At 35.1% G+C, this 17,388-nt stretch overlaps 1 protein-coding gene across 3 annotated transcripts in view; it reads right to left on the minus strand.

Annotated features, from left to right (window-relative positions):
- Positions 1-13,601: 13,601 nt before the first annotated feature.
- FSTL5 (follistatin like 5) overlaps positions 13,602-17,388 on the minus strand; it is a 786,274-nt gene continuing 782,487 nt past the window's right edge. For all 3 annotated transcript variants that reach the window (XM_047798935.1, XM_047798934.1, XM_047798933.1), the window contains exon 15: positions 13,602-14,448. In XM_047798935.1, the coding sequence (XP_047654891.1) occupies positions 13,746-14,448 (703 nt within the window). In that variant the 3' untranslated portion in view covers positions 13,602-13,745. The remainder of the gene's footprint in view (positions 14,449-17,388) is intronic.

Consider the following 17,388-nt stretch of genomic DNA (forward strand, 5'->3'; position numbering starts at 1 on the left):
TTAATATAGCAATTCAATTATCTCCCATATGTTTATTTATAACCTAATATGTGCCTACCACACATTAAGATTTTGTTTTTGAATGCATAATGTGTATGTATTGGGTAGGGTTAGGTAGACAATAAACAGAAAAATTATATAGCAGGTAAGATATAGAGTCAATTACATAAATGAATATCAGCAAAAGTGATAGGAATATTCTATAAGATGATTTCAAATTTTAAATAGGGTAGTCAGGAAATCTCACTAGTAGTCACTGAATAACTTACAGAGATAATTCATAAGAATGTCTGGTGTGGAAGTTCTCCAGGTAGAAGGGACAGCAATGTAGAAGCCCAACTCAGGAAAGCAAAAGAAAGGAAAGTTATAATTATGACCAGTGATGAATTGATGTGAAAAAAATACTCCTGTGATAATCAGAGAGCTAATGGGATACTACGTTATGTAGTTCCATGTAGACAATTTAAGAAAGTCCCAGGATCTAGGAGAAGTATTTCCCACCTACTCATAAAGCTGGAAGGTCATGGCAAGAAAAATGTACAAGTTTTTACAACATCAGTGCCAGGTCAGTGGCTCAGATACCTTACAGATCGCAAGAAAACAGGGAGAGGCAGATCATAAGAACAGAGAGAATCTGCCCTCTCCTTATGAAAATCTGATTTTACTTCAAACAGTGCATGAAGGACCTTAAACCTGAGGGCTCTTTTATAAACAATAGAGATTTTGGTTGTAATCAAATAAGAGGAATTTCATAGCTCTATGTGGGCAATAAGATAAATCACAAGTCAGCTAATTTTTCAGAGCTATCCAGAAGAGACAGTAAGGAAAACAAGGTCATAAAAACATGCTAAAACAGGCTTCAAAACCATCCCTTCACAGGAGTCTGAATTTAACTGGAGCAGAGTGGAGTTATTTGTCTCCCAGTGTATCATTGAAAACAATAACAAATTCAGCCAGCAATTAGTGGACCCTAATAGCTCAGTGTGATGCCAATGGAGACAGGCAGATTAATAGGGAGATGAGATAAAGAAATAGTGTGAACCCTGCTAAAATGTCATCCCAGAGTCTTAAGCACAGGCCCACTGCTGTGGTCTTTGAGGAAATACCTACACTGTGGGAAATCTACATTAATCTACAGTTAAGTCAGTCAATAATAAAAGGGTAAACAATGAAAACAAGATCAGGGAGGAAGGGAAAATCAAGAGTTGCTATAATATGTTACTTAGAATTTTTATTTTAAACAAAAGTTATGGAACATCCATAGAAACCAGAAATCATCCACCAGAAAAATGTACTTTATACAATCTAGGCATTGTATGTAATAGCCAGAGTCTTCAAAGCATCCTCTGTCAATGTGGTCAAAGAATGGACACAATCCTTAGCAGTAAAGGAAAGTATGATGACAAATATCAAATACAGAATGTACATTAAAAGCTGGAATTGATTGAAACTAAGGGAGTTCCCATTGTGGCTCAGCAGTTAACAAACCCAACTAGCATCCATGAAGATGTGCGTTTAATCCCTGACCTCAGTCAATAGTGGGTTAAGGATCCGGCATTGCCATGAGCTGTGGTGTAGGTTGCAGATGCTTCTCAGATCCAGTATTGCTGTGGCTCTGTTGTAAACTGGTGGCTGCAGATTTGCTTCAACCCCTAGCCTGGGAAACTTCATGTGCCATGGGTGTGGGCCTAATAGATAAAAGTCCTGGAGTTGATAATTACAAGAAAGAAAAAATTAAAATTTGCTAGAGTGGTTCAAAATTATACTAGAATCAGAAAATGAAAAAATCAACCAGCTTGAAGACAGATGGATAAAGAATATGCATTTCAGGAGTTCCCACTGTGGTGCACTCAGTTAAGAATCTGACTGCAGCAGTCTGGGTCACTACAGAGGTGCAGGTTCAATCACTGGGCCAGTGCAGTGGGTTCAAGGATCTAGTGTTGCCATAGCTGAGGTGTAGGTCATAGCTTTGGCTCAGATTCGATCCCTGGCATGGGAACGTCCATATGCCATAGGTGAGGTCATTAAAGATAAAAGAATAAGAAGAAGAATATACAATCCCTTCTCCAGAAAATATAAAAACAGTAAAAAGAATGCACTAATTTTCAGAAAAGTATGTGACATTATTAATCATGCCAATGGATATAACATGAGAATGGCAGAGAAAGCAGGAAAGAGGGGAAATGTTATTTAAGATAATAATAGCTGGGGAGATGGGAATAAGATGCTGGAAAAGAAAGATGGAGTTTACCTCCTCTCATGAAATCAACAGAATTACAACCAATTGTTGAATAGCCTTCAACCAAATAGACTGCAAACTATCAAAAAAGATATCCTGCTCCAGAAGACAAAGAGGAGGCCACATCAAGTTGGTAGGAGGGGCAATTACATGGATATAAGCAACCCCATACCTACCAGGTAGGCAGCCCACAGACTGAAAAATAACTGTATCACAGAGACTCACAATGAGAGTGAGAGTTCTGAGCCCCATGTCAGGTCCCCATGCCTGGGAATCTGGCATTGGGAGAAGGAACCCCCAGAGCATTTGGTATTGAAGGCCAGTAGAGTTTGTGCCTAGGAGCTCTATGCAACTTGAGGAAATGGAGACCCCATTCTTAAAAGGCACACACAATCTTTCACATGCACTAGGTCCCAGGGAAAAACAGAGACTCCATAGGAATCTTGGTCAGACCTGAATGCAGTTCTTGAAGTATCTCCTGGGATAACAGGGGTTGACTGTGGCTCATTGTGGGGGAAGGACATTGGAGGTAAAGTTCTCTGGAATAATCATCAGCATGTGTTCCTCTAGAGGTGGCCATTTTGGAAAAATCTGGCCCCACCCATCAGCACTGAGGAGTCCCAGGCCAAATAGTAATCTTGATTAGATCACAGCCCCACCCATCAGCAAACAGCCTCCCTAAAGATCCTCCAGGCACACAGCCACTTCTAATCTCACGCAGAGACAAAGCCCCGCCCACCAGAGAGTTAAGAATCATGTCCTCCTACCAGTAGGCAGGCACTAGCCACTACCATCATCAAGTGCCTCTACCAACTTCAGCCACAAGGGGGCAGATATCAAAAGCAAGAGAGGCTACGCCCTTACTGTCTGCAAAAAGGAGACCACACCAAAGATCTATACAAAATGAAAAGGCAGAGAATTATGACTTAGATAAGGGAGCAAGAAGTAAAACACAGAAAAACAGCTAAATGACCTTGAAATTATCAACCTCCATGATAAAAACTTTAGAATGATGATAGTAAAGATGATTCAAAATATCAGAAATAAGCCAGAGGCAAATATTTATAAATTACAAGAAACATTTAGCAAAGAAATACAATATTTAAGGATTAAGCAAGCAGAGATGCAAAATAAAATAACCAAAATAAAAAATTCATTAGAAGCAACCAACAGCAGAATACAGGAGGCAGAAGAATGAATAAGAAAGGTGGAGGTCAGAACTGTGGAAATTATTGATACGCAAGTGAAATGAGAAAAAATATTTAAAAGAAATGAATACAATGTAAAAGAACTTGGGACAATGTTACACATCAACATTTGTATTACAGGGGCGCCAGAAGGAGAAGAGCAAGAGAAAGGCCCAGAGAAAATATTTGAAGATATAATAGCTGAAAACTTTATGGGAAATATAGGAAAGGAATCACTCTCTCAAATCCAGGAAATGCAACGCATTCCACATAAAATAAACCCAAGGAGGAAGACCATGAGACGCATATTAATCAAACTGACCAAAATTAAAGACAAAGAGAAAATACTGAAAGCAGCTAGGGAAAAGAAACAAGTAACATACAAGGCAACCTGGAAAAGGTTATTGGCAGGTTTTTCAGCAGAACTCTTCAAGACCAGAAAGGAATGGCAAAATATACTCAAAGTGATGAAAGGAGAAAAACTCCAACCCAGATTACTCTACCCAGAAAGGGTCTCACTCAGATTTGAGGGAGAAATAGGAGGAATCAAAAGCTTTACAGACAAGCAAAAGCTAAGAGAATTCAGCACCACTAACCCAGTTTTACAACAAATAATAAAAGAACTTCTCTAGGTGGAAAATAAAAGTCCAAAATAAAAGTCTAGAAACAAACATGGAACAAATGACAAGACTTACCAAGGCATATACAGTAAAGGCAGGAAATCATCCACACACAAATACACTACAAAAACAGAAATTGTGAGAAGAGGAGGGTATAAATGCAGGACACTGGAGGTGCATTTGCAATTAAGAGACCAACAACTTAAAACAATCATATATATATGATACACTCCTATATGAAAACTTCAGGGTAAGTGCAAACAAAAAATCTACAGTAGATACACTCAAATAAGAAATAGGAACTCAAACACAACACTAAAGATAGTCATCAAATCACAAGAGGAGAGAACAATAGAAAAAGGGAAGAAAAAATATCGTCAAAAACAAATCCAAAATAATTAATAAAATGTCAATAAGAATATATGTATCAATAATTACCTTAAATGTAATGGACTACATGCCTCAACCAAAATACATAGACTGGCTAAATGGACAAAAACAAGATCCATGTATACTCTGTCTTCAAGAGACCCACTTCACTTCTAGAGACACGTACAAATTGAAAGTGAGAAGATGGAAGAAGAATATTTTATGCAAACGAGAAGCAAAAGAAAGATGGAGTAGCAATACTCATATCAGACACAATAGACCTTAAAATAAAGAATATTATAAGAGACAGAGAAGGACATTATTAATGATCAAAGGAGCTATACAAGAAGATATAGCAATTGTAAATATACACATACCCAACATAGGTTCACCTCAATATATAAGGAAACTGCTAACAACATTATAAGGAGAAATTCACAATAACACAATAAGAGAGGGCGACTTCAACAGCCCACTTACAGCTATGGACAGGTCATCCAGACAGAAAATCAACAAGGAAACACAGGTCCTAAAAAATGCATTAAACTAGATGGACTTAATAGATATTTATAGAACATTCCATCCAAAAGCTGCAGAATGCACGTTCTTCTCAAGTGCACATGGAACATACTCTAGGATTGATCAATTACTGGGCCACAAATAAAGACTTGTTTACTTTGAAAAAATTGAAATCATATCAAGCATTTTTTCCAACCACAATGCTATATGACTGAAAATCAATAAGAAAAATATTGCAAAAACACAAACACTTGGAGACTTAACAAGATGCGACTAAACAACGAAGGAATCACTGAAGAAATCAAAGAGGAAATTAAAAAAATACCTAGAAGCAAATGACAACAAAGACACAACACCCCAAAACCTATGGGATGCAGCAAAAACAGTTCTAAGAGGGAAGTTTATAGCAATAGAAGGCTAACTCAGGAAACAAGAAAAAGCTGAAATAAAAAACCTAAATTTACATCTAAAGCAACTAGAGAGAGAAGAACAGAAAAGACCTAAAGTTGGCAGAAGGAAAGAAATCATAAAGATCAAAGCAGAAATACATGAAATAGAAATGAGGAAAGGATCAATGAAACTAAAAGATGATTCTTTGAAAAAATCAACAAAATTGATAAAGCCTTAGCCAGACTTACAAAGAAAAAAAAAGAGAGAACTCAAATCAATAAAATTAGAAATAAAAAAGGAGAAGTTACAACCAACATCACAGAAACACAAAGGATCATAAGAGACTACTACATGCAAATATATGTCAATAAAATGGACAATCTAGAAGAAGTGGACAAATTCTTAGAAGAGTACAATGTTCTAAGACTAAATCAAAATGAAATAGAAAAGATGAATGGACCAATCACAAGTACTGAAATTGAAACTGTGATTAAAAAACTTCCAACAAACAAAAGTCCATGACCAGACGGCTTCACAGACAAATTCTATCAAACACTTAGAGAAGAACTAACAGCTATCCTTCTGAAACTATTCCAAAAATTGCAGAGGACACAAAACTCCCAAACTATAGCCACTACCACCATGATATCAAAACCAGACAAAATAACACAAAAAAAGAAAATTACAGGCCAATTTCACTGATGGGCATCGATGAAAAAATCCTCAACAAAATACTAGCAAACCAAATTCAACAATACAGTAAAAGGATTGTACACCATGATCAAGTGGGGTTTATCCCAGGGATACAGGGATTCTTCAATATCCACAAATCAATCAGTGAGATACACCACATTAACAAACTGAAGAATAAAAACCAAATGATCCTCTCAACAGATGCAGAAAAAGCCTTTGACAAAATCCAACACCCATTTCTGATAAAAACCCTTCAGAAAGTTGGCATAGAGGGAACCTACCTCAACATAATAAAGGCTATACATGACAAACCCAGAGTTAATATCTTTCTCAATGGTGAAAAGCTGAAAGAACTCCCACTGAGATCAGGAACAAGACAAGTGTGTCTGCTCTAGCCACTACTATTCAACATAGTTTTGGAAGTCCTAGCCACAACAATCAGAGTAGAAAAAGATATAAAGGGAATCCAAATTGTAAAGGAAGAAATAAAACTGTCACTATTTGCAGAAGACGTGATACTATACCTAGAAAATCCTAAAATATAACTACCAGAAAACTGTCAGAGCTCATCAATGTATTTGGCAGTCACGGGATACAAAATTAATACACAGAAATTAACTGCATTTCTATATACTAATAACTAAAGATCAGAAAGAGAAATTAGGGAAACAATTCCATTTACCATAACATCAAAAAGAATAAAATACTTAGGAATAAACCTACCTTAAAGAAACAAAATAGAATTACCATTTGATCTAGTAATCCCACTCCTGGCCATTTATCCAGAGAAAATCATACTCAAAAAATACATTTACTCCAATGTTCATTGCAGCACAATTTACAATAGCTGACATGGTAACAACCTAAATGTCCACCAACAGAGGGGTGGATAAAGAATACGTGGTAATATATACAATGGAATATTACTCAGCCATTAAAAGGAAAGAAATATAACAGCATTTGTAGCAACTTGGATGAACGTAGAAATCATGCTAAGTGAAGTTAGTCAGACATGAGACACCAAGGTCATATGTTATCACTTACATGTAGAATCTAAAAAAAGGACACAATGAACTTTGCAGAACACATACTGACTCACAGACTTTGAGAAACTTATGTTTTCCAAAGGAGACAGGTTGGGGGGTGGGGGAAATGGGCTTGGTGTTTGGGATGGAAACACAATAAAATTGTTTTGTGATGATTGTTACACAATTATAATTATAATAAAATATCGAGTAAAAAAATAAAATAAAATATAGCAGCTGAACACATGCAAACATGATGAAAAGCAATAAAAACACATCGAAAAAGTTCAATAAGGAACAGACTGTCAAATAAAGAGATCTAAGAACAGATATATTATAGTTAAAATACTGAAAAACAAATAGACAATGATGAAAGCAGAAAGAGAATAACAATGCATCATAAATATGAGAACACCAGTAAGAATTGTAGCAGATTTCTCATCAGAAAAATGAAGACTAGAAGTTAATGGGATGACATGTTCAAATTTCTAAAAGAAAAAAATAAACTTTTAGTCAAAGATCTTCTAACTGGCAAGATTACCTCTCAAAAATAAAGGTGAAGACTTTCCAAAATAAAAATTGGGAAAACTTCTCAATAGCAAGCCCAGTTACAAAAATGCTAAACAAATTTCTTGGGACTAAAATCAAGTGACAACAGACCATAATCTGGACACACACACCCACCCACCCACCCACACACACACACACACACACACACACAAATCAACAGTATGGGACTATTACACAATTAAAAATACATTATTATTGCTTATATCTTGTCCTATTTTCTTTTAACTTACATAAAAAGTATTTATTTAAAAAATACATGTATGTGTGTATATGACACACATGTATGCATATATATATATGCCAAGACCAGCTCAGCAGGATGGAGCTGAAGAAAGGGTGCTGTGAAACTTAAGGAAAAAAGTTGACATAAAACAAGACACAGAGACATTTATCTTAAGTAAAGGTGGGAATCGGGGGACTTGAGGTCTCAGGGACCAAGAGCACAGCCTCAAGAAACTACACTGCTTTTATTGTGTTCTTGAGGATTAAGTCAAGTGAGGAGGGGGTTATAGGTGCAGGATATAGGTTTTTTTAAGTTATTTTGAAAGTCACATAGCCGGTTGATGATTAAGCTTTTATTCTGACCTTTAGGCATTTAACAATCATTAGCATTTCAAGAAGGTTGGCCTCAGCTACCTATGCATAGCATCTAGAGAATCACCATTGTGCTTCTGCAGACAGTGTGCCTATCTTCAGCGCCCAAGCTTTCCTAGGTTTGCACCTTGGTTCTCCTTGCTAATGCATATCCTGCTAATGACCCCTCATAAACCCCTTGGGGCCATGAGATTCCTCTTTCTCTCATTCTTAAGAGGACATATCATGCTCTGCAAATGGCATGCCAATCTGCACAGGTCCGGTGTCCCTAGACCAATGCATTATGCCCTCATTCAGCTGACCCTATGAATAACTTATGCCTTTAGGTCTTTGTTCTTAAGCTGAAGTCATTCACCAGCACTGCGACTGTTTTTCAAGCAGGAAGATGAGGTAAAGTAAAGCAGGACAAGATGGAGTTTTCAGCAAAGAGGCTAAGAAAATATTGTAGAAACATGTCCTTTTAATCTAACAGAGATTTTAAAATATTAATAGAATATGTTTGAATATTAAGATTTAATTTTCCAAGATACCCAGATTTGTTTCCATTTTTGAATATGCCCTTATTGACACACACACACACATATACACACACATGCACACACATACACACTAGTGAGGTGTTTAACTGTTGCTTTTTATGGTGTATGGCACAGTTGCACTAGCATAAACAAAATGAAATTATATAATATTTCTGTCAATGATCAAATTTTTAAAAGTATACAAAATTAAGCTACTATATGTTAATATTATTAATCTAATTGATATATTAACTTTTCCTTAACTTACAATAATTATTTCTCTAAAGGAAAATAATGTACCAAATGATGCCTATCAATCTAAGGAAAGTCATGAATAATACTTTATTCACAAAACCAAATGTTGAATGTTTTGCTACGCTTTGCTAATAGTTCTGAGCAAAGTCCATACCCTTAAATTAGGAGCAAAACTGATTTGAAGGGAGGTGGGTAAGCAGGGGAACGGATTATCAGTGATTATCCGTTTGTCATACCTATACGTTTTCATGTATGTAGAGTCCCTTCTTTGATTATCAGGAAACTTTCACTTGGACTTTGTAACATCAATGAAGTATAGAGATGCAGATGTAAAAATCAGTGTACTTTCTCATGGAAATGCTAAAATAATGTATACACATGAACAACATGAACATGTTTCCAACTGAAATAACAGTATATTCCTTTGACATTTAGACAATTCTGAGTCTTCTTTTAAAAGTGGCAAAATGAGTTTGTAGAGATAGTCTTGGAAATATGTATCAGACTTTACAATAGATTATGTCTGGTATTTAAGTCTGTTCTTTTCTCAGTTTCAGCCTAATTGTACTACATGCAAAATTTAATTATGACCTTGAACACAAGTCACAAAATATTGAGAATAGTATCATAACTGAACTCCACTATAAAAAAGTGGTAAAAACTTCTAATTCACCAACTGTTAGCTATAAAATAGCTGTGCAGTAGCCCATTATATTCTACAGAGACAGGAATTTTTTGTTGATGAATATTATTGAAAATATGTGTGCTCTTCCATTTACTAATAGGACTGTATCATTTATTAAGTGCCAAAAAAACCAAAAAACAAAACCATGCGCACATGTTCTGGTAAGATATAGTCTTTCAGGAGGATGGGAAAAGTTAACATGACTCAAGACTGAAGACATGAATTTCTGTAGCATGAGTTTCAGAATATATTTCTGTGCATGAAATTTCATGTGAATTATACTAGAATGTGTTTGGAAGAAAATTGAAAATAGCCTTTTACCAAGGTCCTGCTTTTTATTCTCTTTACCCATTCTCATAGGAGCAACTAAATGGTAGATGAACGGACAAGTGACATTAGAAGTGGCCGTTGGAGTTCCTATCATGGCACAGCAGAAACAAATCCAACTAGGAACCATGAGGTTGCAGGTTCGATCCCTAACCTCAGTTGGTTAAGGATCTGGCTGCTGTGAGCTGTGGTGTAGGTCGCAGAAGCGGCTCAGATCCTGCATTGCTGTGGTTGTGGCATAGGCGGCTACATCTCTGATTCGACCCCTAGCCTGGGAACCTCCATATGCCGTGAGTGTGGCCCTAAAAAACCAAAAATACCAAAAAAAACCCCAAAACTGACCCTTTATGTGTTCTTAAAGTTGTAACATTGGAGTGTACATGTTCATCTTATTTTAGAGCTGTATTATTTTTGATAGCCATATTTTTCCTAAAATGTTCTCACTTTAAAAATTTACATGACATGATAGGCTGTCAGATATGATTAAACATATTGTTTCACCCTCTAAAATCTTAAATGCTTAACATAAAATCCAGTCAAGTTCACTTATTATTAAAAAAAAAAAACTGTGAAGAACTTTTGAGTGGGAGTCTTAAAGGTGATAATGTTCTAAAATGGCAATTTTTAAAAAGAACTTCTATTTTGTATTTACATCATTGAACAGAAGGTATTCTAAATCCTGAAGGTTGTATTGGTTTGCCATGCACAATGATGATTCGTTGTAATATATTCCATTGCTGAATATTATCATTTAATTTGTTTATCTAACTCTTCCTTTTCTCACCTAAGTATGTTCTCTTTCATGGCTTTCTTTATCGATATTGTATCTGACACTGATGTTGTATTTGAGACCTTATGGTGTGTGTCTCTTTTTATGATCCATATTAATTCAGTTTCCATTTCAAGTATGGTTCCTTAACACGTCCTGTCTTACCTACTTTCAAATAACATAAACTTACTTTTTTTTTTTTTGCAGAGGCTTCAAAACTGATGCCTCTTTCTCTAATTTCCTTTCAGTTAAATCTTCATTCCATTAGAAAATAATACCTTTTGAAAGTGTTGTTCTCACTGCTATTTCCCTTTTTATAAATTATCATTGAGTTCCTACTGTCTGAATTAAGTCTAAACTCTTTAAATTCATTTCATCTTTCACTTCTCTCCATTGGAAAATCTGGTCATAACCTATTTTTCTTGATTTATCTATGTGACCTTCTTCGCGTATACATTTAGTTTTTCTAGCCGGTTTTTCCCAAGGACCTTCACACATCCTATTTCCATTTTTGGTTTTGCAAATTTACTACTTTATCTTGCCTGTTAAAAATCTACTCTTTGATGTTAGAGCTTATTTTTAGAGCAGGGACCTCACCATTTTATCCTAAGTCTTTCTTAAATTTCAATTGTTACACATACTGCCATTATTGATGAAATCATTATTTGCAACATACTTCTATCGAGATGTGTATATGTTGATGCCCTATATGTCAGCTCTTACTTTTTTCCCCATCTTTTGAGAAAGAAAAATCCACCTTTTAAAATAACATGCAATGAAATTTCCTTCTTTTTTAATGAATCGCAAATGTCAATATTTTAATATGATAAAGAGCAGCTCAGTGTTTGTGTGATTAATTTGAGTCTGCTTTCACGTTCCATTCTGACACTAATTTCTTTAATACCTAAAGAAGGATTCTAAAGAAATAGACACATTGACAGGATAAATATCTTGCTTTAAACATGGCTATGTAAGTATATAGCAAGTTTGAATTGATGTAAGAACACTGCATTGCCTTTTCTTGATTGATTTCACTTTATCTGCCCTCTACTCTACCCCATCAGTGCAGAACACCAGACTGTATTTGAAGCACTTAGGGGAAAAACCAAAACAAAAATTTGGTCATGCACATTAAAACACTGAACTCTCAAAGGTTAAAATGTAAGAGGTTTATTCTCCTTTCGTCAAGCAAAGTCTACAGACACAGCATCTACATGGTGTAAACGACCAAAGAAGGATGTATGAGACAGACTCACATTAAATAATTAGGTCACAGATACATTATGTGGTTCATGGTCACAAGGGAGAAAATTGCTAGAAAGGAAAGCAGATAAGTAGAAACCTAAGCTGATTTCTGTTCTTTATTAAATCTACCTCCCATAATGTTTCCTTAGGCTAGGAAGAAATCTATTGTATCACACAGCTCAGGATGCTATATACATATAAGATATTACACACTATAAAATTTTGGGCTTCTAAGCAGTTTCACACAATTTAAAATTGAGTAAAATTTGTATTTAATAAAAGACCTTATTGGATCACCTTCAGTAGATGGAGGTCATTTCAACAGCTCCTTAGCATTTTTAGCAACAAGAAAACCAAAATAAGTAAAATGATTCTCAAAACATGTAAGGTATTACTTTAAGACTGGATAATTATCTCCTTATTTCAATAAGCCAACTCTCTAGTTTCAATCCACTTCTACTGGCCTTTTTTTTTTTTTCCCTGAAAAAGAAAAGCCATTATTTTTACTTCTATGTAGTTGCTCCAATAAGAGGATTAGTTAGGTTGCAAACTACAGCACACAGTTAGTGATAAAGTCATTTAAGGATTATGTAGGAGTTAGAAGTCATTTAGGAAAGTTATTAATGAATGAAGTCTTTTGATGGACTATATTTAAATAGCAAAGGAAATGGAGAAGTACATCTTTACTCACCACTGTGGAGCTATTCCCTAGTTCCCAATTTCTATTACCAATTCTCCTAAACCACTGACACTCACCAGTTCTCTAGTCAGTTTTTCTCCCTGTTGTTAATTTCCCCATATGTGGTTTACTCTAAGCAGACACAAATAATGCTTCTTCAGAAATGAAACTTCCTGCTGATGTAACACTGGACTACATGAAAAGAAACAAATCTATTGCACTAATAATAGACATTTGTAAGCAGTTGACATCCCACACAAACTTGCATTAAAAATATAATGCACTCTAGTGATTGAAAGCAAAATGAGTCCAGAATACATTGCAAACATTTTACCATATTTTTTTCTCCCTTCCTCCCCATTTTCCATAGCATGCTGCAGATTAGACAGTGAATGTCAAATAGTTTGTCACCTGTGTACAACCTAAGGCCAATTTATGCCTTCAAATGGTATTTTATTGAGGGTTAAACAAATAACTGAAGGCTGGATTTGGTACAAGAGATGTTAAATTTTCTCTTTTAATTACATGAAATTTATAGTTATGAGGGTGTTCAATATGAAGCTTTCAGCCTTCCTTTTCCTCTTGTGACATTCCCTTCAAGGCACAAAAGATTATAAACAGTGGATGGGACAGAATATTTTGAATTAAGAATTTTAAGTTTTCACAACATCTTTTACTTCTGGTTTAAGCATACCAAAAGGACAGAGATAAAAATAGATACATCACCCTCAAAATGAAATGGTGCTTAAAGTCATTTGAAATTCCCTGCAGTTGATTTATTTTTAAGTATTTAAATTTCTATTTTATCAGTGTAAAACATAACTATAGGTTTGATTCTTGTGACTGATGTAGTTTCTCATTAAATATTGTGTTAAATACTTCTAACAACCAATATTACTACTTGTATATGTCTCTCCCAAAAAATGATTTCTATTTTATTTGGGCCAACTAAGTAACTTATGTTGATTAGGTTGTAAACTTGAAAAGTTAAGCTATAAATTTAAACAATGGATTAAGTGCAGTGTACTGGAAAGCTCTTCAGTAATTACTTAACAGCGCTCCTAGGCATCTCCAACCCAGATGACCGTATTTCCTTTCTCAACTTCAGTGATCTCACAGTTTAACTTATTGAGTCGTCCATCTAGTATGAACAGAGAGTCCTTGGAAGGGGTCATCAGGTATTGACCGAACAAGCCACTGTCCTGGATCTGTCTGTTCTTCTGGCTCCAAGGCCATTCTTCAGCCTTGAGCGGTTCCTTAAGGCTCTTGATCATCTTAACCTTCCCAGAGGCGAGCTCCGCAAAGAGCACGTCCGTTTGTGTGCTGGAGCTCCCATAGATGTTGTACTGGTGGGCTTCTGTAAAGGATGGCTGAAAGGCCAGGTCAGAGATGTGCAGGTTTGTGTGAATATCAAAGGCCTCCTGTATTTCTCCTCTGGTGGTGATGTACTGGACCCTCACAAGACCTTTCACGTCATTGATGCTGACAAGATAGTGCCCATCTGGAGAGACGTACGGGGTTCCCGTCACGTCACTGTTGAACCCAATGACTGAGTCAGTTACACTGTCCACCAGGAGCTGCGGTGGAGTCGCTCCAGTGCTGTCGGGTTTGCAGCCAATAAAATAGTACCCTCCTAGGTGGGTATACGCCAGCGACTGAGGAACACACTTATAGTCCTTTAGGTGGATTGTCTTGATGTATGACATGGTTTCAAGGTCAATTTTTTGTAGTGCAGCTTCATCTTTATGAAGGATAAATCCAAACCTGTAAAGAGGAAAAACAGAGTTAGGGAGCTCTAGGTGGGTCACCACCATAAGGAGATGTGCTGGGGCAGGTGGAAGGGACCACACAGCCCAGGCATTAATTGTCAGGCTGGGCAGCAATTTTTGTCCCAATCCTGTGAGAATTAATCATGCTGCCCTCTTCCCCTCTCTAAATCATCCTCTCCTTAAAGCCAAACAATCATAACTCATGTCCTAGAAAGGAAAATAATTAAAAGTGATATATCTAGTTAATTGGAGCAACGTATTTTACTTTTACCATGGAGGGTGAAAAAGTAAACATTATTTTGCATGTCTCTAATTTTTCTGATATTGAATAAGCTTAGTTAGCTGCCAGTAAAACCAACAAGCACAAAAGCTTTGAATATATATACATGTATATATAAATCTTTCACTCACTTCTTCTATTTTTATAATTATCAAATAACTGAAATTCATCACTATTTAGATAATTATCCATATTTTTTCTCATTTTAATCTGCAATACATGCAGACTTTTTGAGGAAGTATAGAACTATTTGACTTCTATTTATTACATTTTAAGATCACCTTGATTAACTACCGTTATGGTTTTAACAATTATTATAAATTTTAAATACAATTTAAAAATTTCATCCTTGCCATGCAAATACTGTTATAATTTTTAGTAATATATCTGCATTTTATTGGTCATTTCATATTAGACAATGATGAACTTTGGAGATTTATGGCATTTGTCTATTAGGTTCAATTTAAAAATAAATATACCTTAACTGTGTCTTGGTGCCTTCTTTGATTACTTCCATACTTTTTATCCTAAATGCTAACTATAAATTAGCAGAAGCCCCTGTGACAAGGGTAAATATATATTTTTTGTGTGTGTGGTTTTTTTAAAATTTTTTATTACTCAAATGAATTTATCACATCTGTTGTTGTATAATGATCATAACAATCTGACTTCACAGGATTTCCATCCCACAGCCCAGGCACATCCCCTCACTGCCCAAACTGTCTCCTCCGGAGACCATAAGTTTATCAATGTCTGCAAGTCAACATCTGTTCTGCAAGGAAGTTCAGTCTGTCCTTTTTTCAGATTCCACATGTTAGTGAAAGCATTGGATGTTGGTGTCTCATTGTATGGCTGACTTCACTTAGAATGATAGTTTCTAGGTCCATCCATGTTGCAAAAAATGTTTGTTTTTTTTTTTTTTTTTGAGGAGGTAAACATATTTTGAATCCTTGATCTATAATGTCAGTGGTCTCCCAGCAAAAATGAGTAGGTTAAATAAGATAAAATGAGATAGAAACCACTATACACAATTATATCCAAAATGTATATTGGCCACAGACTTGTAAAAGACTTTTGTTTTTGTTAATAATATTGATTAATGAACTTTCTAATATTTCCAGAAGTTCCTTAAACATAAGACCAGAGAAATATTGTTACATTCACAGTGCTCCTAAATTAAGCTAAGATGCCTTTACTGTATTAAAACAAAGCAAAACAAAACAAACTCTACAGACAGACAGTTACTGTCACCTGTGTAATTCATTTTCTGTATGCTCACTTTTATACAAAGTTTTATTTTTGTAAAAAAGAGACCATTCCCATATGGAATACAGAAATATGGTGCATTCAGTGGCATAGATCCTTAAAATTTCAAATATAAGTACATGGAAAGCTCAAAATATAAATAAACTCAGACCTTTAATATCATGGAAAAAAATAAGATGAATGGTCTCAAAAAATCAATCTTGTGTTGTAATTGAGGAAGGCATGGATTGCATAAGCACAATTATTTTACTGAAATTGACATATAACTGTAACTGCTTCTGTTATTGCATACATATAATTAAGAAACAGTATTATAATTGAAGGTGTATTTGAATATTTGTGAAAGGACTATTTGTTGTCACTGGAAAGAATACAAGTTCTACGCAAAAGAAAAGATACCATGAATGGCTACTCCTTTAAAAAGATTGCTTAAATATTTATTAAACCATTACTAAATACAAAGAATTGGGAATATAATGGAGGTCAATATAACTCAGCCTTCTTTCAGTGAGTCTAGAAATTTTGAGTGTTTAAAAATTGAAAAATTGTGAGCGATTAATGTTTAATTATAGTGTTCTGCTATATTATTATTACTTCAGTAACTATTAGTTTTTCTATATATACTTGAAGTAGAATAAAGTGATCACTTAAAAAAATAATCTTTCTAGTGTGTTTCAGAATGACATGCACCATTTCTGGCTGATTTCCTGAATCTTTCTCTTTTCTTGTATCCTTGGTAACTTGTTTGTGTCCTTTCAGTAAACAAAGCTCATGCTTTTCTATTCAGGATAAAATTTCAGTCCTGATTACAATGGTCTGAAGAAACATTTATATTAACAATCATTCTTAAATGTTGCCATTAAAATATCTATACTTGGTGCAGGTTTTAAATGCTACCTGAGCATTAAAGAATAAAAGTAAATATGCAAACTGAAAACAAGACATTTTATTTTTGTGTTATCAGCATCAAACATATCATAAAATCCTAAATATCATTACCCACTCATACCTGTTCATCATGTCTTAATACATAATGAACTGCAGCTGTTGTAAAGGGATGTGTTTGCATTCAATGACATTCATTAAGAATGTGTTAAGTGTGGAGAGAATGATTGTGTCTGCTAACAGTTATGGAATTAGGAATTATTATGGAAGATGCCATTTTTTTCCCTTCATGTACTGTACAATGTAGTCAGAAGCAAAATCAGTAGTATGAATGTTTTTATTTTTGTTTAAATTAGTGTGGTATAGTTGATTTACAATGATATGTTATTTCTGCTGCACAGCAAAGTGATTCAATTATACATATACACCCATCCACTTTTTTTTCAGATTCCTTTCCCATATAGATTATGCTGAGTAGACCTCCTTGCTTTATACAGTAGGTCC

Source organism: Phacochoerus africanus, chromosome 10, assembly GCF_016906955.1.
Source record: "Phacochoerus africanus isolate WHEZ1 chromosome 10, ROS_Pafr_v1, whole genome shotgun sequence".
NCBI classification, from domain to species: Eukaryota; Metazoa; Chordata; class Mammalia; order Artiodactyla; family Suidae; genus Phacochoerus; species Phacochoerus africanus.